Source organism: Heteronotia binoei, chromosome 17, assembly GCF_032191835.1.
Source record: "Heteronotia binoei isolate CCM8104 ecotype False Entrance Well chromosome 17, APGP_CSIRO_Hbin_v1, whole genome shotgun sequence".
NCBI lineage: Eukaryota > Metazoa > Chordata > Lepidosauria > Squamata > Gekkonidae > Heteronotia > Heteronotia binoei.
In genome coordinates this window covers 34,068,242-34,091,996 of record NC_083239.1, presented here as the reverse complement: position 1 = coordinate 34,091,996, position 23,755 = coordinate 34,068,242, and the positions used below count along the sequence as shown (strand labels likewise).

The 23,755-nt window shown below is 47.1% G+C and overlaps 1 protein-coding gene across 3 annotated transcripts in view; it reads left to right on the top strand.

Annotated features, from left to right (window-relative positions):
- Positions 1-8,175: 8,175 nt before the first annotated feature.
- Positions 8,176-23,755, top strand: part of LOC132585947 (retroviral integration site protein Fli-1 homolog) — a 57,420-nt gene continuing 41,840 nt past the window's right edge. For all 3 annotated transcript variants that reach the window (XM_060257823.1, XM_060257825.1, XM_060257826.1), the window contains exon 1: positions 8,176-8,309. In XM_060257823.1, the coding sequence (XP_060113806.1) occupies positions 8,292-8,309 (18 nt within the window). In that variant the 5' untranslated portion in view covers positions 8,176-8,291. The remainder of the gene's footprint in view (positions 8,310-23,755) is intronic.

Below are 23,755 nucleotides of genomic sequence, written 5' to 3'. Positions count from 1 at the left end.
TAGGTGATGTCTCAATCCTCTACCTAAAAATCTGGAGAGCTGCTTCCGATCTGATGAGCCAGTGGTCCAATTCACTGCAAGGCAGCTTTGTGTGTTCAACAGGTAACCCCACTGCACGAACATTGAAGAATCATGCAGCAGACTCTGTGCGTTCCTGTACATTAATGCCTCAATATATTTGGAGCTAGTTAGGGCTATTATGGTTGAATCTAATGGTAATTGCATTTCTGTAATTTAATATTACTTGCTTCTATATCTTATAATGGATTTTTTGATGACATTTTTAGTTATGTTTGATCTTTTTATCATTGTGTTCTTAATTTTCCATTGTGATGACCTTTGGCAATATACGATAAATATTTCTGCTCTGCAACCCCGCTGCACGCAGCGGACTCTGTGCGTTCATGTACATTAATGCATCAATAGACAATCGGACAATTCAGTGCTGCTGCTGCAATGTGAACTCGTAAGTCCAAGAGATGAAATCTCTTGGGTGCCAGCCTCCAGGTGAAGCCTGGGGATCGCCCAGAATCTCAGCTCATCTCCAGACTGCTGAGATCAGTTCCCCTGGAGAAAATGGCTGGTTTGGAGGGTGGACTCTATGGCATGATACCTGATTGAAGTCCCTATCCATCCCAGGTTCCATCCCCCCCCCCCCAAATTTCCAGTAATTTCCCAATGTAAATGGCAACCCTATCCCTGATCTGGCAACCCTAGATCTCTAGACCTCACCTGGAGATTTGGCAACCCAAATCCCTGGCCAGGCCACACCCAGTTTATAACCTGTAGGTGCTGAGTGTGTGCATTTCATAGAGTAATTTTTCAGAGAGAGAGAGAGACCAGCAGGCCTTCTGCAGGGTTCAGATTGTTAATGCCTCCCCCCTCTTCCTCTAACTAAACAAACAGTCCCAGATCTATTCCTAGACCTGGGAGGTGGGGAGGATTTGCAGTCCCCGTTCTGCAGTCGTGATGGAAAATCCTTGTTGTTGTGATCCCAGGGAGAATTGGCAGAGGAGATGGGGAGGGGGGCAGAGAGACAGGCGAGTGCCACTCTTTGTCTTCTTGGTGATAAAAATCACACACTTTCCGGTTGCAAGAAAACACATGAGAGCCACACCATCCCAGCAAGTCTCATATATACAAACATGCACTTAAAACTTTTCCAGGAGGCTGAATCCATATAGTCATTTGTCTTGCAAACCGGGAGTTGCCACTTACACATTTTGAAAAGTCTTCTGTCCGCCATCGAACACCTCCGATGAGGAGCCACAGAAACTTGCAAGAAATTCTGTCTAAAAAGAGTTTTATTGACTTCATTTATAGGGTTGCCAGCTCTGGGTTGGGAAAATACCTGGACGTGTGTGGGTTGGAGCCTGGGGAGGGTGGGGTTTAGGGTGGAGAGGAGCCTCAGCATGATCCAATGCCATAGGGTCCACCCTCCAAAGCAGCCATTTCCTCCAGGGGAACTGATCAAGGTCATGTGTAGGGTTGCCAAGGCCCTCCAATGTTGACGCTCTAGGCCCCCAGCACGATGCTCTAGGATTCGCAGTAAAAACTCTATGATGCCATAGAGTTTTCCTGTGAATTCTACAATGTCCCTGGTGCGATGTGCCCAATGTAATGATGTCACTTCCTGGTTATGTCATCACACAGGCCATGTCACACAACAACAGGGCTCTTTGGGGGCGGAGATCCCCCGGCTGCCTGTTCTGTGCTGGCAAACCAGGGGATCCCCCACGCCCATCAGGAGTTTGGTAGTCCTAGTCATGTGGCAATAAGTTGTAATAGCAGGAGGTCCCCAGCCAGCCCCCACCTGGAGGCTGGCCACACTAAACTGAGGCATTGGAAGGGTGGTCTCTATGGCCTTATTCCCTGCTGAGGTCCCTCCCCTCCCCAAACCCCGCCCTCCCTCAGCTCTACCCACCCACCCCATCTCCAAGTATCTCCCAATCAATCAAGAGCTGCCAACTCTGCCTCACTGGCCCCTACTTTAGCCTAACAATTTAAAAACTCCATTGGTGGCTCAGTCAGGCCTAAATGTTTATTTATGCAAACATCCTGCACTTGTCAGGGGGGGGAGTAGAATTTGGTGTAACTTGAAAACTGCTCTTTTTTTCAACACTAGAAAGTCCCTCAACATAGTATTTTTTCACCTGCTCCGGATTTTGCTTCTCCAGAAACCAACAAAGCTCTCAGTTGGATTGTGCACACATGACTGAATCCACTTGACACCATATCGCCTCTCTCTGGCAGTCCTGCTTTTCTGTGGAAAAGTGAGAGGAATGGCTGCCTCGTCTTGTTTCACAACCTCATAGACCAACCCCTTTGTACTTAAGAAGCCCTAAACCACAAACCCATAGGTTGAGTAACATCCTTAGGTTGAGTAAGGGAGAAAAGGAGAAATCCTTCCCCTCCCCCTTTTGGGCCTCTTGCTACGCCAGTTGGAACCCAACTCTACAGATAACCCCAAGTGGACGCAACCCCTCCCCCCCACCAAATCACCTCAGTGGCATGAATGCATGACACGGCCATATTCCAAGTCACACCATAAGTACGTCAAGGTCAGTATTTTCTACTCTGGTTGCAAAAGCTCTCCCGGGTCTCAGGCAGAGGCCTTTCCGATCACTTAATCCTTTTAACTAGAGATGTCAGAGGTTGAACCTGGGTCCTTCAACATGCAAAGCTAGGGTTGCCAGGTCTGAGCTGGAAAATATCTGACTTTCGGGGTGGATCCAGGAGAGGGTGGGGTTTGGGGAGAGGGGCCTCAGCATAGTACAATGCCATAAAGTCCACCCTTCAAAACAGCCATTTTCTCCAGGGGAGCTAATCTAAAAGTAGATCTCCAAGTCCCACCTGGAGGCTACTTAACCCTATTTAAAGCAGATGCTCTACCACTGTGTCTTGGCCTCTCCTCTTAAGAAAAACATGAGAAGGAGGAGAATATTGAACATATCCTGGCCTTCCCTCAGAGTCTGAATGGTTTACAATCTCCTTTCCCTTCTGCTCCCCACAACAGACCTGTGAGGTAGGTGAGGTTGAGAGAGCCCTTTTGAGAACTGCTCTTGAGATAATAGTTCTGAAAACACTTGTGACTGACTGAAGGTCACCCAGCAGCTGCATGTGGCAGCATGGGGAATCAAATTCGGTTCTCCCGGATTAGAGTCCACGCTCCTAACCATTACACCAAACTGGCTCAAACAAGACCAAATGAAACTACACCGTACTAAGTTAGGCTGTAGCTTTGTCAAGTAATGTTGGCTCTGAGTGGCAGCAGGCACTCCGGGGTCTCAGGTAGAGTTTTTCATGCCCCTTTCTGCCTGGCCCTTTGAACTAGAGATGCTGGAGTTGAACCCCTGACCTTCTGCACGCCACACAGACACGGCTCCTCCCTGGACATGTCTGGTTATGAGCATGTGCCATTTCCTTATACTGAGTCACCCCAATGGTTCACCTTTTCCAGTACCACTGAGGGGCCATGGTTTTCAGGGTGTCCAGCATACAAGAAAGTCGGGCACACAAGAGGGGGCCTTTTTGGTGGCAGCTCTACAATTATGGAACAACATGCCCAGGGAAGTGAACCTGGCCCCCTCGCTTTTAGTCTCCAGGAGGCAGTTGAAGATGGTTTCATTTAGCACTGCATTTGACTAATGTAATTTTTATTTATTGGAGGCCTAACTGAAATTTTTAATTGTCTTCTTCAGGGTTTTTTTTTTAGAAAAGTCCAGCAGGAAGTCGTTTGCATATTAGGCCACACCCACTGACATCACCATTGTTTTGCACAGAGGTTTTTTTTTTTAGAAAAAGCCCAGCAGGATCTCATTTGCATCTTAGGCCACACCCTCTGACACCAAGCCAGCTGGAACTGCGTTCCTGTATCTTCCTGCTCAAAAAAAGTCCTGGTCTTTTTTAAATCATTGTTTTATTTGCTCTGTAAGCCACCTGGAGTTCCATAAAGTAGAAAGGTGCCTGGGGAAAATGGCCTAAATAACAAATAAATTAATCATATAAAAGGCTTTCTTGAGTCTGTTACTTGACATCCTCTAACCAGAGATGCCAGAAATTGAATCGGGTATCTTCTGTACGCAAAGTATGTGCCCCGCCTGATATGCTCCACCATAGCACCTTGCTCGTTACCAAGTAACCCCCAACATCTTTCTACAAACTCCATCCACAACAGATGTGATGGTCTCCCATTAAGGGGGTGCTTTATAACGGAGGTACAATTCCTGTTCTCTCCTGCCCTAAGAAGGGGAGGGTTGTGGCTCAGTGGCATCTGCCTGGCACGCAGAATGTCACAGGTTCCATCCCCAGCATCTCCAGTTAAAAAGGACCAGGCAGAGGTGAAGTGAAAGACCTCTACTGGAGAGCCACTGAAAGACCTCTACTGGAGAGCCACTGAAAGACCTCTACTGGAGAGCCACTGCAAATCTGAGTAGACAGTAATGACTTCAATGGACCAAGGCTCCAACTCATTATAAGGCATAAGAACGTAAGAGCCCTGCTGGATCGGACCAAAAGCCCATCTAGTCCAGCATCCTGTCTCACATAGTGGCCAACCAGTTCCTCTGGAGGTCCAACAACAGGACATAGAAGCCAAGACCTTCCCTAGTTGTGGCCTCCTGGCTCTAGGATGTGGAACTGCCCGTCAGTCACCATGGGTAGTAGCCACTGATAGATCTATTCTCCATGAATGTATCTAATCCCCTTTTAAAGCTGTTTATTCCTGTGGCCATTACTATATCGTCCAGCAGGGAATTCCACATCTTAATCATTCTCTGTGTAGAATTGCATTTCCTTTTGTCCGTCCTGAAACTACTGCCCATCAGCTTCATTGGATGCCCACAAATTCTAGTATTTTGGGAGAGGAAGATCAATTTATCTTTGTCAGCTCTCCCCCTCCCCACACACATAATTTTATAAATCTCTATCATGTCCCCCTTAGTTGTCTCTTTTCTAAACTGAAAAGTCCCAGACTCTTCAGCTTTTCCTCACAAGGCAAGTGCTCCGACCCCCTCAGTCCTCTTACTTGCCCTCCTTTGTACATTTTCCAGTTTCGTGACCCCCTCCTCTTCTCCATGCTTAGCTCTTCTCCTTTCAGGGAGCCACCAGGGAGAGGTGCCTCAGGCCTGAAAGTACAACGTGAGCTTGTGCAACGGCCCCAGAGCTGAGGCAAAAGAGTACAAAACAGACACCGGAAACCACAGGCCCTCCCAGCTTCCCACAAAGCGCAACCCAGGTGCGACACAGCTCAGAAGGCAAGGGCTGAGAATAGCGAGGTTTCTCTTGAGAACTGAGTGGTCCCTTCTGCACTCTAGAGCGAGCTTGGGGTGGCGGTGGGGGGGGGGGTATCCTTCGTTCAGCATCAGTAGTGACTCTGCAGGCCCTGACAGAAGGCGATGAGCCTGTTCCTTCTGGAGCCATTGGAGTGCACTGCAGCACACAAAAACAGCCCCAGCGACACATCAGCAAAACCCTCCCGTTCAGGCTCGAGCAATGTATGTGAGGCTCTTCTGCTCTGCCTTGCCAACTCTGGCTTTCAAAAACTGCTGGTGGTTTAGGAGTGGCATCTGTAGCAGATGTGCTTTGGAGAAGGAAGGCATGGAGGTCACCCTCCAAAACAACCATTTTCTCCAGTGGAACTAATCTCTCAGCTTTCATTCTGGGATCAGGTGAGATCTGGAGATCTCCCGCTTTTACAACTGATCTCTAGCAGGCAGAGACCAGCTTCCTTGGAGAAAATGGCTGCTTGGAAGGGTGGACTCCATGGCATTGTACCCTGCTGAGGCCCCTCCCCTCCTCAAACCCCGCCCTCTCATAGATCCACCCCCAAAGTCTCCAGGTATTTTCCCGCACAGACCTGGCGACCCTACGGCAACCCTATCTGCCTCCCTTCCTCCTGTCCATATGTTATTTATTTATTTATTTATTTATTACTTTTCATTTATATCCCGCCCTCTCCGCAAGCGGACTCAGGGCGGCTTACAACATTATAAAACAATTAATCCAATAAAACATATAAAACCATAATTTACATCAACTTTAAAACGTTGGCACTAGAAAATGGAAAGTGGGGGACAAGAATGCAATTTAAGTATCTCTGTGTGTGAATGTAGCATTTAGAATTGCCAGCTTTGGGTTGGGAAATATCTGGAGATTTTTTGGGGGGTGGAGCAAGGGGAAAAAGGGACTGAGGGGTTTGGAGAGGGACAGGACCTCAGATGAGGCAAAATAGGGTTCCCAGGTCCCCCTTAAACACAGGTGGGGGATGGGAGGGTAGGGTTGTCAGATCCAGGGGGGGAAACTCCTGGAAATTTGGGGATGGAGCCTGGAAAGGACAAGGATCTTGGTGGGGTACAGTGCCCTTGAGTCCACCCTCCAAAGCAGCCATTTCCTCAGGGGGAACTGATCTGTGCAGTCTGGAGATAAGCTGTAATTCCAGGAGATCCCCAGGTCCCACCTGGAGGCTGGCATCCCCAAAGGAGGCCCTAGACCCTCACCCTGATGTTGCCTATTTTCCACTTCTGCTAGGAACATTCACAAACAACCCAGCCTCTGGGCATGTGCAAAATGCCTATCCCTCATCCAGTAACTATTACCAGTATTCAGGGATGGAATTCTAGCAGGAGCTCCTTTGAATATTAGGCCACACACCCCTGATGTAGCCAATCCTCCAAGAGCTTACAAGGCTCTTTTTTGTAAGCTCTTGGAGGATTGGCTACATCAGGGGGTGTGGCCTAATGAGCAAAGGAGCTCCTGCTAGAATTCCACCCCTGCTAGTATTAACTTTATTTATAGTCCGCCTTCCTGACAGAGATTCAAGGCAGATTACATACGAGAAATCTTTCAATCAGGGCCAGCTCTGCCACTTGGCAAACTAGCCTTTGGGGACACCCCCCATGTGACTTGGTGATAGGGTTGCCAATCCCCAGGTGGGGGCAGGGGATCCCCCGGTTTGGAGGCCCTCCCCCCGCTTCAGGGTCATCAGAAAGCGGGGGGAGGGGAGGGAAATGTCTGCTGGGAACTCTATTATTCCCTATGGAGATTTATTCCCATAGAAAATCATGGAGAATTGATCCGTGGGTATCTGGGGCTCTGGGGGGACTGTTTTTTGAGGTAGATGCACCAAATTTTCAGTACAGCATCTAGTGCCTCTCCCCGAAATATCCCCCAAGTTTCAAAATGATTGGACCAGGGGGTCTAATTCTATGAGCCCCAAAAGGAGGTACCCCTATCCTTCATTATTTCCTATGGAAGGAAGGCATTGAAAATGTGTGCCGTCCCTTTAAATGTGATGGCCAGAACTCCCTTTGGAGTTCAATTATGCTTGTCACAGCCTTGATCTTGGCTCCACCCCTAATGTCTCCTGGCTCCACCCCCAAAGTCCCCAGATATTTCTTGAATTGGACTTGTCAACCCTACTTGGTGACATTATTATTGCAGGGGGGGGGGGCGCCAGAAGTTAGCCTTGCCTGTGGTTCCAGACAATCTAGGGCAAGTCCTGCTTTCAATCAAATGGCAAAGCCCGCCCCCCCCCCCCCCCCCCCGATAAACAACAGAAAGGACTAAAATGACAGAGACCGAAAAGCAATGCAAATCAGAAACTGACTAAGCCGTGACATACCATCCTGAAGAAAGGGGGTTAGAAATAGAAAGGTAGAGGACATTGCAGTAAAAAGGGAGGTGATACGGATACTCAGCTTTGCAACAGACTTACTGTGCCTGCCTCTCAACATGTCTCAGTTTAGGAGCAGGATGTCTGATCAGATATTTCAGAGGCCTGAGCTCTTGCCATTCTAGTTTTTACAGATCAATTGTAAAAGTTCTCATTTTTTGGTTAGTAGCCCCTTTCTTCCCAGACGTTCTAAAAAAAAAAAATCCAAGCTAATCTAAAGAATCCTTCCATCAGTCCTTAGAAAAGCAAGATCTTTTTCTTTCCGTTCCCTGTCCCTCCCATCCCCCCAATTATCACTGAGTCTCCCCATTTCTTTCTGTATCTCGTGCCCTGCCTTCTTACCCACCCCCATTTGCAATTTGCAAAGAGCAAAAAAAATTGCTTTCAAACCAACCGATGCTATAAAAAAAAAAAAAAAGGCTCAGAGCTTGCAAGCTTGGTCACACCAATAGGAAACCAGCCCTGGTGGTTTGCGTGACTTCACTTCCCAAAATTAGACACACACACACACACCCAAGCCCTGTTCATCCGGCCCCCCGTGCAAGATCGGCCCCTGCCAATGTAACTCCGTCAGCTGCCCATGGAGTTCTAGGCGGGAAGCGGCAGGTAGAGGCGTGCCATGGATTGCCCCATCAAGGTAAGTTCTGGAGATGATTGCCAGGCTCCATCAGCCACTGGTTTCCTTCGCCCTCTTCTCTGCCTGTTTTGCTCTGCGCTTGTCTCTGGTACAGTTCCTCTCTCATACACACCCAGTTCCAGAAACAGGGCCCCCCTCCGCTCTTTCCTTCTGGTACAAAAAAATTTCCTCTTCCTTCCCTTTCGTGGTGGTTGATGTTTCTGAGCTTCAAAAAACCCAAACCAAACCACCACGAGAGACGCCTTCAGCTCAAGAAGAGGAGAGCCCCTTCCACTACAAAGACTGACCGGGCCGATTATTCAGAGGAATAAATTGGGGTCCCCACGACATTGAGAAGGGAAGACAGGGCTCCCTCTCCTCCAGTTTCCCAGGGTGCAAAGGGAAAAGGAGATTCCTATAGGGATACCTACAATGGTCCCACCAAACCATCACAGTTCGAGGATGGCTGTGAAGTGTCGGGGTCACGGCGATCCCCCCTCAAATGGAGCTCCTCTCCAACATCAAAGGTCAGTTCATGTTTCCTTTTGGATTTTGAGTGCTGTTCCCGCTCCCCCTCCCCCACTTCCCTCAGATTTCACATCAATTTATGACTTAAACAAAATTAGGGGTCATTTTCTTATTTATCACAGATTAGGTTTTGTCAACCAGGAGTCTTAAAGTTTCAGACCTTCTTCGGTTAAGCCTCTGCCTTGATTTAGAAATCCCGCGGAATCAGACTTGGTTTTAATGGGTGTGTTCTTGGAGAAATTTATTGATTTTTTTTTTTAAGCTAGATTTTTTTTTTCTTTAAATCACAGTTGAGATAAACTGTTCTGTCTCTCAACTGACAACCCCCAGCAGGCCGAGTCGTGCCTAAACAACACCGTTTAAGGATTTGTAATCAACACACAGGGCATCTTGTAACGTCTTACCGGCAGGTCTTGACTGGGCTCGGCTGTAGATTAGGGTTGGCCTGATCTATTTAAAAAAAAAAAATGCCAAGCTGTTCTTGTCGGGGTCAGCTCTGGAGGGTGGCAAGACTGGGTATTTGCCAAGACCACAGCTTGGCTAAGAGGCCACCGCTCCCACAGGCACCCCGTTCTAGGGACAATCTTCTTGGATCGCTCTGTGCTGGAACAACGTGTGAAAATATTGCTTGCCTGTACACCTGACCATTTCCAAGGGATGTATGTTAACAGCTATCTTACCCGCAAGCACTGTATCATCTTGGAGTGTCTTACTGAATCCACTTGAATGGTAACTTTTAGAAACACCCAGGCTTATGCGTAAAACCAGACTAGTGAAACACAATGCCGTTTTGATAGATCCAGATGGACAGCTGTGTTTGGTCTGAAGCAATAGAACAAAAGCAGGAGTCCAGTAGCACCTTTAAGACCAACAAAGTTATTTTCAGCGGGAAGCACACGGAAGCTTACATGTTAAATAAAACTCTGTTGGTCTTAAAGATGCTACTGGACTCCAGCTTTGTTCCAATGCCATTTTGACAGCAAATTCAGCATCAGTGTTCGAGATGGGTGTGGGAGTGAACTCTTCATCTACCAAAAAAAAGAGACAGAAATAGTTACTCTGATGCCGAAACCATTAGTCTTTTTAGAATTCTCAGTATTGTTGCTGGATAGCCAAGGAGGGAGGGAGGGAGGAGGTGGGACAACCAAACTCTCGTTTTTTACTAGCCTCTGCTTTTCTGCAATTAACAGCTCTTTGTTCTGCAAGTGAATATTTTTAGAGCAGGGAAATAAGTATCATCGCTTGCAGATTTCTGCAGCTGTTAAAAGCAGAAGAGCAGGGGCCGCTAATAAGTTGGCAACCCAGCTTTCCAGCAAGCACTTCGGTACTATCAGCTTCTTACCCTAGAACAGGGGTGGCCAATGGTAGCTCTGATGTTTTTTGCCTACAATTCCCATCAGCCCCAGTCAGCATGGCCAATGGCTGGGGCTAACGGGAGTTGTAGGCAAAAAACATCTGGAGCGCTGCCGTTGGCCACCCCTGACCTAGAACATGGACAATATGCAGGGTTGACAATTTTTTAAATTAACTCTGTTCCTATGACTTTAAATAGCATCCTAACACATGAAATATAATCAACACAGTCAAAACCTTTTTCCCAGCATGAACATAAAGCAACAGGGGAATCTTCCTACATGTGTTTGAGCTTGAGTTTTATTATAACAGTCATATACCAGATAAAAAGCATGAACCTATCAGAAATACAAATCTATCAGAGTTATACCACTAAAACACATGTCCATATAATACAGCAGCGTTAAAATGTAGATGAAATGTTAGTACATAGCAGTAGTCATTTGTAGTTTGATTTCCACATGCCGGGTTTCTCTTTGTTCAATAAAATCTGCTACCACCATGGTAAGCCAGAATACACACCTCGGCTAAACTGTCAGTTACTTTATCTGATCCCTTCTATCTGTAATACAGGAACTGCGGTCCTAGCTTACCTTGCAGGGTTGTTGCTAAAGATCCTGCTGATCTATGTGCTTTTAAGAATGGTGTGCATGGCAAATTAAGATCCAAACAACTGGGAAGCTTTTTTTTTCTGATTTAGAGGAATAGCGATGGAGATTGAAGGTATAACAGCCCTGCCAGAAAAAAAAGAAGGTGATTGTACTAAATAAGACAAACTTATAGCACCTTAAAGAATAATAAGTTTTCCTCCTACCATAAATTTTAAAACCTTTATGTACTACAGCTCCCTTCACCAGATGTAGGTCTTTGAGAGGCTATTGGATTCCTGCCTTTTGTGTGTGTGTGGTGTGTGTGTTTTGACTGGAGCAGACACACACAGACCGCCTGAGGGAATCAAAGCCCTGGGGGAATATTACCCTGAAGGAAGTAACCTTAAGTACTAGAAGGTGATCTTGAATACAGCACGTCAAAAACTTGATTCCACAAACCGAGGAGGTATTGAAGCAGAGGCCCTCTGCCCTCCCAGCCTCTCGCTGCTGTCAAATATTGGCTAGGGGCCTCTGCTCAAAGGCTTTTGACGATCGCTTTAGCTGCACAGGCGTTCACAAGTGAAAATCTCCCTATTGCGGAAAGCATTCTGTTGAACCTGCAGATCAATCTGCCCTGAAAGACACAGGATTAGGTCAGGTTCTGCCCACCAGATCAGCTGGCAACCTTATGGATTTAGTGTATTTTTATCCCGCCCTACCTCCATGGAGTTCAGGATGATCATGTAGGTTTGCCAATGTCCAGGCGAGGCCTGGGGATCTCCTGAAATTAGACGAGATCTCCTGATTTCAGAGATTAGTTCCTCAGATAAAATACCCCACTGAAGCCCCTTCCCTCCCCAGGAATGTTTCAACTCAGAGTTGGCAACCCAGATCTCCCTCTTGAACACATGAAGCTGCCTAATACTGAATCAGAACTTTGGTCCATCAGTGTCAGCAGGGCTTTCTTTGTAGTAAAAGCCCAGCAGGAACTAATCTGCATATTATGCCACACCCCCTGATGTCACCATTGTTTCACATGTTTTTCAACCAAAAAAAAGCCCAGCAGGAGCTCATTTGCATATTAGGCCACGTCCCCAGGCACCAAGCCAGCCAGAACAGCGTTCCGAGTACTGACTGTCAGTAAATTTAGGGTTGCCAGTCTCCAGGTGGGGCCTGGAGTTCTCCCACTTTTACAACTGATCTCCAGCTGGCAGAGATCAGCTTAACCTGGAGGAAATGGCTACTTTGAAGGGTGGACTCTGTGGCCTTGCACCATGCTGAGGCCCCTCCCCTCCTCAAACCCCACCCTCTCCTGGCTCCACCCCCAAAGTCTCCAGGTATTTTCCAGCACAGACCTGACCCTAGTCGATATTGTCTACTCAGACTGGCAGACAGCTCAGGCAGAGATCTTTCAACATCACCCGCCACCTGATCCTCTTCGCCGGAGATCCCTGATTTGAACCTGGGACCTTCTGCATGCCAAGCAGATGCTCTGCCACTGAGCCATGGCCCCTCTTGCTCCTTTTCACTCTCACAGCTCTGTGAGGTAGGCTAGGCTGAGGGTGTGGGATTGGGCTAAAGGCCACTCAGTGAGCTTCCCCAGCAGCGTGGGGATCTGAACCCGGATCTTCGAGATCCTAGTTGAACGCTTTAACCACTAAACCAAACTGTCTGTCCTTGGCTGGCTGCTCTGCTCCTAGGCTTAATAGGGAAGGTGGTTCTCATGCTAGGCTTGGCCTGAATCTGCAACTTGGGCTACTGGAGAAATTCATTGCTGTTTATGGAATTTGCTGTCTAGCTACCAAGGTGCAGAAAGATTCCACACAGGCATTTTTACTACCAGATAAAGAGAAACAATAGCTAGAAGTTTAGGACTAACTAACACCGCCCACACACACACACATCATGCCCACAATTTTGGTAGTCATGCAGGAAGCTGTGTCCCCATTCCTCCTTTGCCCCCCCCACCTCAGTCCTCTAGCCTTTATTATAGGAGATGGAAGAGCTATTTAAAGCCCCCCTCCAACCCCCACCCCACAAGAAGGCAACTTCTGAGCCCCTGTTTCTCAGCAGGCAGCCCTTATCAGCAACAACAGACACTTCCGGCTTTGCGGCCTCTGACTTCCTGCTTTGACTTCCTGCATTAGCTGTCCCACCAGCATCTCTGAGCCGCATAGATTGCCCCCCCTCCACAATCTCTACCACATCAGCCAGACAGGCAGCTTTACATTTCAACACCCACCCCCACTTGAGACCCTTTCCCCAGTTGGATACCCAATTCAGACTCCTGGGTTCAGTTTTTTTTCTTTTTAATTGAGATAGTTACGCCCCTACTTTGCTCCTCCAAGGGGGCCAAAGCAGCTCAAAACACCCCTCCTTGTTGTCCTCACAACGACCTTCCAAGGTAGGCGAGGCCAAAAGAGAAGGGGGCTGGTGCAACGACGCCCAGCCAGCTTCCACAGCAGAGTGGGTTTTCGAACCTGGGCCTCCGATCCTGATCTGACATCCTAGCCGCTACACTACACTGGCTATAATTCAGTTGGGGGCAATGTTCCCTCTAAGCTGCAGAGTCTTGTGAACAGAAATTCTACTTTGTGATCTACTGGCATTTAAGTTGTGAGCTACTGCATAACTTAGTTTGCTCTGGAGCCATTATTCCTGAGCTAAGGCAAAAATGTGTGAGCTGGAGGCTTAAAATCTGTGAGCTAGCTCACACGAACTCAGCTTAGAGGGAACACTCGTGGGGGGGGGGCGCAATCCTCATAACTCTGAGCCTGTACCTCGTTCTCAAAGTCCCTGTCACCTCCCAATAGACAATCCAACTGAATAGAAAATGAACAGGATTGGGGTGGGTGGGGAGGCACAGTATAGCCCGATCTCATCCGATCTCGGAAGCTAAGCGGGTTCATTCCTTGGATCGGAGACCACCAAGGAAGGCTCTGCAGAGGAAGGCAATAGTCAACCACCTCTGCTTCTCACCTGCCTTGAAAGCCCCTTGCTGGGGTCGCCATAAGTCAGCTTCAACTTGAGGGCACTTTGGACACACACAGGGGAGGGAGGAAGAGAGGATTTGATGTCTAGGTTTAGTCAGATCAGGAGACATTGTTAATTGTTCCGGACGGATACGCTGCTTCTTGTTGGCTGTTCCTTGCAGTCCTTTCTGACCCCCGGGGACAGGCTGGGATTGAAATCCTGCATAAACAAACCGTCCCTTTATTTCCCCCAGGGGAGCAGGTAAACATGTGTAGTCGCTAAGCAACCCCTGTTTCCTTCCTCCCTCCCTCATCCCAGCAACAGGACAAACCTCTCAAATGATGAAGCCGTGTCCTGGCAGTTGAAGGGGCCAAGCCCATGATCACCCAACCATATTTGGAGAGCTAATGGAGTGGAGTCAGGACAGATTGGGATGGAAATTGTCCCTGGAAAATTTCCCATTTCAGGAACTGGAGGAATAGATTCTCATTGGGGAAATGTCTAAAGTCTCCTCCTATGTAGCATGTCTGATGAAGGGAGCTTTGATTCTTGAAATCTTTTACCCTGAAACCCTCGTTGGTCTCTAAGGAGCTACTGAACTCAAATCTACGTAACTGCTCCAGGTTGGGAAAGTCCTGTAGATTTGGAAACTGGGCCAGCCCTACACTGTCTGGTACCCTAGGAAAGGCTAACTTCTGGTGCTCCCCCCATACCAATAACATCACCAAGTCATATGGGGGCCCCCCAATATGGAGCCCCCAGAAGGCTGGCATCCTAGGCAATTGCCTAGTTTGCCTAAAGAGCCAGTTTGTTGTAGTAGTTAAGTGTGTGGACTCTTATCTGGGAGAACTGAGTTTGATTCCCCACTCCTCCACTTGCAGCTGCTGGAATGGCCTTGGGTTAGCCATAGCTATCTCAGAGCTATCCTTGAAAGGGCAGCTTCTGTGAGAGCTCTCTCAGTCCCAGCTACCTCACATGGTATCTGTTGTTGGGCAAGAAGATAAAGGAGATTGTAAGCCACTCTGAGTCTCTGATTCAGAGAGAAGGGTGGGGTATAAATCTTCAATTCTTCTTCTTCTGGTGGCAGTGCTGACCCTGGGGGGGGGAGAAGCCTGGGGGGGTGAGAGGGGAAGAACCTCAACAAGTTATAATGCCATAGAAACCATCTTCTGAAGCTGCCATTTTCTCAGGGGAACTGAGCCCTGCTATCTGGAGAGGTGAACTGTGATTCTGAGAGTTCTCCAGGCCCCACTTGGAGGGAATGAGAAATATCTGGAGATTTTGAGGGCATAGCCTGGGGATGGTGGGATTTGGGGAGGGGAGAGACCTCAGCAGGGTACAAGTTCATAGAGTCCACTCTCCAAAGCAGCCATTTTCTCCGGTGGAACTGCTCTTGGTCATTTGGAGATCAGTTGTAATAGTGGGAGATTACCAGGTGGCACCAGGAGGTTGGCATCCCTATGTTATATTCCCCCCTTCAAGATCCTCTAAGGGGCTTGACCCGGTCTGTAAGGCTTTTCAAGAACAACGTTATAACATCATCTTATAAGAACATAAGAGAAGCCATGTTGGATCAGGTCAACGGTCCATCCAGCCCAACCTTCTGTGTCACACAGTGGCCAAAACCCAGGGGCCATCAGGAGGTCCACCCACCAGTGGGGCCAGAGCTCCAGAAGCCCTCCCACTGTTGCCCCCCCAAGCACCAAGAATACACAGCATCACTATCCCATCACTATTCCATACCTTGTGGCTAAGATGGACCTCTGCTCCATATATTTATCCAGTCCCCTCTTGAAACTTTCCATGCTTATAGCTGCCACCACCTCCTGCAGAAGGTCTTCCTTTGATCTGTTCTAAGCCTTCTGCTCATCAATTTCATCGAGTGCCCATGAGTTCTTGTACTGTGGGAAAGGGAGAAGAGTGCTTCTTTCTCTGCCTTCTCTATCCCATGCATAATCTTGTAAACCTCTATCAAGACATGTCACCCGTCAGTCATGTTTCTGCAAACTAAAGAGCCCCAAGCGCTTTAACCTTTCTTCCAAGGGAAAGTGTTCCAGAGAGTTACTGATGTTTAAAAACAGAGAAAGTCCATGGTGGGGGGAGGGGCTGCTATCAGGGGACTGGGACAGGAAAACCTACTGCCATGTAGATGCCCCATTGCTGCTAATACTGTATTGGCATCTGTAATGGGGAAACTACACACGTCCCCCTTGGAGTCTAGCTCCAGTTGTTTCCCATGGTGAGGGTTCAAGACTGGTGTAAGCAAGATGGAGGATAAAAGCAGCTGGGGAGGAAATTTTAGGGGGACCAACTGGTAGGGGAATGGATGGTCACTTTCCCTCATGCAAATTTCTCCTCTACTAACACTTTCCCAGTCCCTCCCCCCTCCAACACTTTTATTTTCTGTCTCTCTCTTAAACACTGTCTGTGGTCCTGCAGTCCGGGTGCGCTTTCTCCCAAAGGTGCTGTTGAAAAGGGGTTGGGGTGCTACCTACTCCCCCCCCCAACAAAAACACACACACACAAATTTCTTGTGCTGCACTGAAGTTAGGATCTCACCCAGGGTGTAAAAACTGATGTTAATGGCTCTGCTCTGCTCCCTGGGCCCATATTTTTTTTGCTGTTTCACTTCCTAATTTTAGACCATCGATGCTTCACCGTTTGGATCATTATCTTGCGTCTCTCGATGAAGCAGAAAGCTAATCCCTTGGCTTGCTGATTGGCTGGCTTCCAAAGGAGAAGTTCTGCAGAAAGACAAATGCATCACACATTGACAGTTATATGCACAGAAAGTGGCGGAGGAAACAAAGATTTCTTTGCAGGAATGCCAAGAGCAAAAGGTTGATGGGGATAACATAGTGTAATCCTATGCAGAAGTACTCCAATCCATCCAAATCCATGGGTTTAAAATAGAGCAGGGGTCTCCCCTACTTGGCATATGTGGGTACCACGATGCCTGTGTATACCTTTTCTGGCACCCGCCAAGTGTTTTTAGGAAGTGGGCGGGGCCAGGTGGGGCTTCTGCCGATCAGGTCTTTCAATTGACTATTGGAGACTTGATTGACTAAGCAGATATCTTTAAATTGACTATGCAGATATCTTCCTCAGGAGATGATGGGCTCTCCTTCCTTGGAGGTTTTTAAACAGAGGCTAGATGGCCATCTGACAACAATGAAGGTCCTGTGAATTTAGGGGGAGGTATTTGTGCGTTTCCTGCATTGTGCAGGGGGTTGGCTAGGTGACCCTGAAGGTCCCTTCCAACTCTATGATTCGAAATGATTCTAAAGATCTGCACTGTGTGACTGAAGTTAAGCTATGGCAATCAGATTGTGGCTGGCTCCGCCTCCTGTGGCAGCCATTTTGGTGCTGCGCTCCCCCCGCTTCAGGGTCATCAGAAAGTGGGGGGGGGGAGGGAAATGTCTGCTGGGCACTCCATCATTCCCTATAGAGACCAATTCCCAGAGGGGATAATGGAGAATTGATCTGTGGATATCTGTTCAGTAGAGGGGTGGGATTAAAAAGTATTTTTACCCTGCCTTCCGTGTTCTATCAGATTTGCTCTAACAATAAATTCAGTAAAGATAGATCCAGGTGGGCAGCCATGTTGGTCTGAAGCAGCAGAACAAATTTTGAGTCCAGTGGCACCTCTGAACATATGAAGCGGCCTTATACTAAATCAGACCCTTGGTCCATCAAAGTCAGTATTGTCTACTCAGACTGGCAGCGGCTCTCCAGGGTCTCAAGCTGAGGTTTTTCGCACCTACTTGCTTGGACCCTTTTTAATTGGAGATGCCAGGGATTGAACCCGGGACCGTCTGCTTACCAAGCAGATGCTCTACCACTGAGCCACCATCCCTCCCCTTTATGACCAACAAAGTTTTATACATGGTATAAGCACATTTCTGAAGAAGTGTACTACTTGCACACGAAAGCTCATACCTTGAATAAACTTTTGTTGGCTTTAAAAGGTGCTATTGGATTCAAAAACTTGTTCTCATACATTGGGTGTGTTTTAAGCAAAAAAAAGAGGAAAATCTAAGCAATAACATAACTTAACTGAGAAAGCTGGTGGCTCTTTTCTTATCTGAGTCCATCCAGGAATTTTAGCAAGTGATTCTTTTCCTGTCAGGCAGATAAAAGGCCTAGAAACAATTCACCTCCTTAATCTCAGCACACCAGTCTTTTGCTGTCGGCCCAGAGGCCGCCCTGAACTAGCTGAGCGTAACCTTCCACAACCCAAATGTTGTCATATCCAGAATGCCTTTCCTGTCTGCTTCCCATTTCAGATAGCCCCACCAAACCAGGGTTGCTTTCTTTCTTAGGTCAGCTGGCTTCTTTTGCAATGAAAACTGAGACTCATTTTTAAAATATAGAATGATTCTGGCTTCTTTTGCTGAAATATGTTGCATGGAAACCCTGGGGCTTTAGGGTGTGGGGGCAGTGTGGTGCAGTGGTTGGGGTGTCGGACAAGGATCCGGGAGACCCAAGTTTGAATCCCTACTCTGCCCACACACTGGGTGACTGTAGGCCAGTCACATTCTTTCAGCCTAACCAGGCAGTGTTCCCTCTAAGCTGAGTTAGCGTGAGCTAGCTAACAGATTTTTAGCCTCCAGCTCACACATTTTTGTCTTAGCTCAGGAAGGATGTCCCCAGAGCACAATAATTTATGCAGTAGCTCACAACTTTAATGCCAGGAGCTCACAAAGTAGAATTTTTACTCACAAGACTCTGCTGCTTAGAGGGAACATTGCTCAAAAGTTTGCTGTGAGACTACAATGGAGGAGAGAAAAAAGATGTAAGATGTTTTGAATCCTTACTGGGGAAGAAGAAGAAGATGATGATATTGGATTTATATCCCGCCCTCCACTCCGAAGGGTCTCAGAGCGGCTCACAATCTCCTTTACCTTCCTCCCCCACAACAAACACCCTGTGAGGTGGGTGGGGCTGGAGAGGGCTCTCCCAGCAGCTGCCCTTTCAAGAACAACCTCTGCCAGAGCTATGGCTGACCCAAGGCCATTCTAGCAGGTGCAAGTGGAGGAGTGGGGAATCAAACCCGGTTCTCCCAGATAAGAGTCTGCACACTTAACCACTACACCAAACTGGCTCTCCAGGGAGAAAGGTTGGGTACAAATGAAGCAAATCTTCCAGATATCAGAAGTATTTCTTTACTCAACTAGTAAACTGTGGGATTTGCTGTACATCTACAGAGTAACAGCCATGAGCATAGTGGGCTTTATAAGAAAGTGAGATTCATGTAGGAGAGGTCCATCAATGACTATTAGCCATGGTGGCTAAAAGGAACCTCCATAGTCAGACGCAGTCAGTCTTTGAATATCAGAGCTAGGAGGCAATGTCAGGAAGATGCCTTGGCCGGTTTGCCGTGTTTGCTGTCCCTCCGGGGCAACTGGTTGACCACCATGTGAAACAGGATGCTGGACTAGATGGACCACTGCTCTGATCCAGCAGAGCTCTTCTGATGTTTTTAGCAGGAAGGAAGAGATCAGTCAGAAAGAGGAGACAATTTTTGTTTCCAAAGCATGCTCCTGAACTTTGTTTATAATGTGCAGCCTTGAGACAGCAGGGAGTGGGTATGTTCTAGGACACACGCACGATTTATGCAGATTAAAAAACTGGATCTATGTTGCACATGAACTGAGCATCCAGAATCCTTGGCAATATGCAAGAGTTTTGTGGCAGACATGGAGTGGATGTTTGACAGGAGAAGTGGCACGGAGAGGATTCTCTAAAGCAGCGGTGTAAAACTCAGTTGTTATGAGGGCCGGATCAGACATAAATGAAATCTTGTTGGGCCAAACCATGTCGGGTTGGGCCAAACCATGTCGGGTTGGGCCAAACCATGTCGGGCTGGGCCATGTGTGTACCTATTTAAGATCGGGTAGCAGAGATTTAAATGTTATAAAGGACACAGACAAACACAATTTTTTTTAAAAAACTTAAAACATGCTTAAAACGTTAGCACTCATTGGTCTTAAAGATGCTTTCTTTGTATTTCTCCCATGGGATCCAGGAAACTGGGCAAAGGAAGCTCTGGCTCTTTCCTTCCTTTCCCAGGGGACTGGGGGGGGGGGGGGCTCAGCCAATAGAAGGAAAAGAAGCTTGGCTTAGTAGCTCTGCTATGCAATTGAAAGAGCCTGGAAAAGCAAGCTATGCCTTCCCCCCTTCCTCCCCAAGGAATGAGCCTCAGCCAATGGAGAAAACAGAATGTCAGACCAAGGAGATCGGGGTTCAGATCATGAAATCGAGTGGATAATCTAGCGCCAGTCACTCATTGCTGGGGTGGAATTCTAGCAGGAGCTCCTTTGCATATTAGGCCACTCACCCCTGTTGTAGCCAATCCTCCAAGAGCTTACAAGGCTCTTTTTTTGTAAGCTCTTGGAGGATTGGCTACATCAGGGGTGTGTGGCCTAATATGCAAAGGAGCTCCTGCTAGAATTCCATCCCTGGTCATTGCCTCTGAGATCAAACTGTCTCACTTTTGTCCTACCTGAAGTTCCTCACAGGAAAGATTTGGAGGTTACCAGTGTGATAAATGAATAAATCTTGCCTTTCATAGCATGTGGAGATATAGTGATGGGTAGAAAAGCATCTCCCAGAAGCATTGATGAATTTCTGTGTGGCTTCAGGCATCACAAATAAATCAGAGTTTGCTTGTGACAAACACAAACCTGGTTTGTTCTGAGACTCCCTCCAGTCCTCCATTGTCATCCTCCCCTCCTACACAGATTGAAGACTTCCTGGTTTGAAACAATTTACTCCATTGGGATGTCCAGATCTGAGCACCATAACAAACTAGGGTTTGTTTCTTTCCCAGTAACCCAGTTTAGCCTTGCCTTAGTTAGCCCAGGCTAGCCTGATCTTGTCACATCTTAGAAGCTAAGCAAAGACAGCCCTGGTTAGTATTTAGGTGGGAGGCCACCAAGAAAGTCCAGGGTTGCTATTTGGAGGCAGGCAGTGGCAAAGCACCTCCGGATGTCTCTTGCCCCAAAAACCCCATGAGGGGTCACTGTAAGTCAACTACAACTTTTCTTTTTGAACAGATGATAAGTTTATTTTAAAAATTCCAAGTTATACAGAACTTTGTTGCATGAAGTAGTAAATCTGAGACATTTTTAATACATCTTCTAAAGAAAAATGGCTTCCGTTTCTGGAATATACTGAATCTAAAAACATCTTGCCTATTAACACAACGTACCTTCAATTTCTTTCACTATAATTCTTTCTAACTTATGCTATCCCCTCTTTCTCTTCTTATTTAAGTCAACTACAACTTGACAGCACTTTCCAACAACAACCACCAAGTCGAATCCTGGCTCCTAGCTAAAGGGATGTGTGTGTGTGTGAGAGAGAGAGAATTCAGTTTGTTAAGAAGCTTGAATTGAGACATCACAAACTGGAGTTTATCGAAGGCTTCTCTCTTCAGTTTCAACAGACTGCTGGAAAGCAGAAGGGAAGGAGCCCACAACCCACCTTCAAAAGACCTTTCAGGTCACTTGTAACAATAAAATCCCTCAATTAGGTTATTTCCTAATTGATCTACATAAGAACATAAGAGAAGCCATGTTGGATCAGGCCAATGGCCCATCCAGTCCAACACTCTGTGTCACACAGTGGCAAAAAATGTTATATATACACACACACTGTGGCTAATAGCCACTGATGGACCTCTGCTCCATATTTTTATCTAAACCCCTCTTGAAGGTGGCTATGCTTGTGGCCATCACCACCTCCTGTGGCAGTGAATTCCACATGTTGGCAGTGAATTCCACATCTCTTTTTCTTCCCTGGAGCTTCTCTCAGGGTATGTGTGGATGGGTGCCATCAAGCTGCAATTGAATTTAGGGCAACCCCATAGGGTTTTCAAGGCCAGCGAGAAGCAGAGATGCTTTGCCATTGCCTTCCGCTGCAGAGCCTTCCTTGGTGGTCTCCCATCCACGACTGGCCCTGCCTAGCTTCCAAGATCTGATGAGAACACGCTGTACTATACCATTCCACATTTCCTCCCAGATCTTATAGCATGTCTATCTGACCTTTTTTCTTAAGACTAAAGAAAGTTGGAGGGGAAAAGGAAGTAAAACAGAGGTTATTAATATATCAAAAAGGATAGTGACTGTCAAGCTGAGGTGAGTAAAGTTACAGTTAACAGCCAATAAAAGCCTTCTTTCACTTTCTGTTCATTGGACGTGACCTGTTATGTTCCTTTTGTTCTACAGCTTCTTCAATACTGTTGAAAACTGCAGCTTCAATCTCTTCTATCAGTCCCCCCTCCCAATCAACTTCAATCTCTTTTCACAAGCCTTCTAGTTAGTTTTCATCTGAAACCAGCCTTCAGTTTAAAGGGAAACACCCATTTGGGTACTATTCTGCCTTTGCTGAGTCATCCGGTCAAGAATCTTAACTCCCTCTTTTTCCTGAATGCAATGGGAAGAGATGTTAGGAGAAAAACAAGCGCTTACGTAATTCATTCAGTCGCTGACCTAAAAGCAGCAGTTATCTTGCAAAGGAATTGCACAGAGAGTTTAGAAAAAGAGACTGCTGAATTGCCATTGATAACGAATCACAAGACAATGCATCCTCTTGGACTGAACCGAGACCTAGGCTTCCTGTCACATCACCGATGCAGATTTCTCCATGCCCTCTACGTCTCTGCACATCACACCCAATCCAATCACACCTGCTATTGTCCTTTGCCTGCTAATGTCATTTGGCATTTGAAATCACTCCAATATATAGGACAGATGGACTCCTGTTCTAGCTGTATCTGAAGAAGTGAGCAGTGACTCACGAAAGCTCATACCCTGCCACAAATTTTGTTCATCTTTTAAGTTGCTACTGGACTCTTACTCTTTTCTAATTCATTCACAGTTTCAGAGGGCGGCTGTGCTTGTCTGCGGTAGAACAGTTTGATTTGAGTCTAGTAACTCCTGAGAGACCAACAAGTTTCAAAACCATGGAGCCCCCCAGGACCGAATAGGGACATGGATTTTTATCTCACTGCAGAGGCTAATTTGCTGCCTTCCAGCATTTTCCCTCGGCCATAATCAAGCTGATTACAATATGCATTGTGCCTTTTACATCCTTTACAAGCATTCATTACAACTTTCCCCACTTAGGATAAAAGGACTCAGATCTCCACTTCTGCTCCGCTGTGGAGCTTTGACTCGTGGAAGCTTATACTATGAAGTTGTTGTTGGTGTCTAAGGTTCTACTCAAATCAAATCTGTTTATCCACAGTTAAAGTTGCCTATTCAATCTGGACTAAACCAGCTAGGTCAGTCTGGATAGGGCTGCCAATCCTCGGGTGATGGCAGGGGATCCCCCGCTTTGGAGGCCCTCCCCCCGCTTCTTCAGGATCATCAGAAAGAGGGAGGGGGGGAATGCCTGCTGCACACTCCATTATTCCCTATTGAGTCCGATTCCCTTTGGGTAAAATGAAGAATTGATCTGTGGGTATCTGGGGCTCCGAGGGGGAGGGACTGTTTTTTGAGGTAGAGGCACCAAATTTTCAGCATAGCATCTAGTGCCTCTCCTTAAAACACCCTCCAGGTTTCAAAAGGATTGGAGTAGGGGGTCCAGTTCTAGGAGCCCCCACAGAAGGTGCCCCTATCCATTATTTCCAATGGAGGGAAGGTATTTAAAAGGTGTGCGGTCCCTTTAAATGTGATGGCCAGAACTTCCTTTGGAGTTCAGTTATGCTTGTTGCAACCTTACTCCTGGCTCCACCCCCAATGTCTCCTGGCTCCACCTCCAAAGTCCCCAGATATTTCTTGAATTGGATCTAGCGACCCTAAGTCTGGAAGATCTTTGATTGCGTTCTCTTCAAGTTCCCCATCTGCAGGCCCAGCAATGGTTGCTGTTGAATTGCAGGGTTTTAGGAGTGAAAAAAAAAGAAGGGATTCAGTCCAGCAAAGTTTACGCAAAGTCCAGCTAGAAAATGAGCAGCAGCACTAAACTACTCTTGGCTGGGGAGGATCCAAACCCAACTGTTCTCCTCAAATAGCAAAT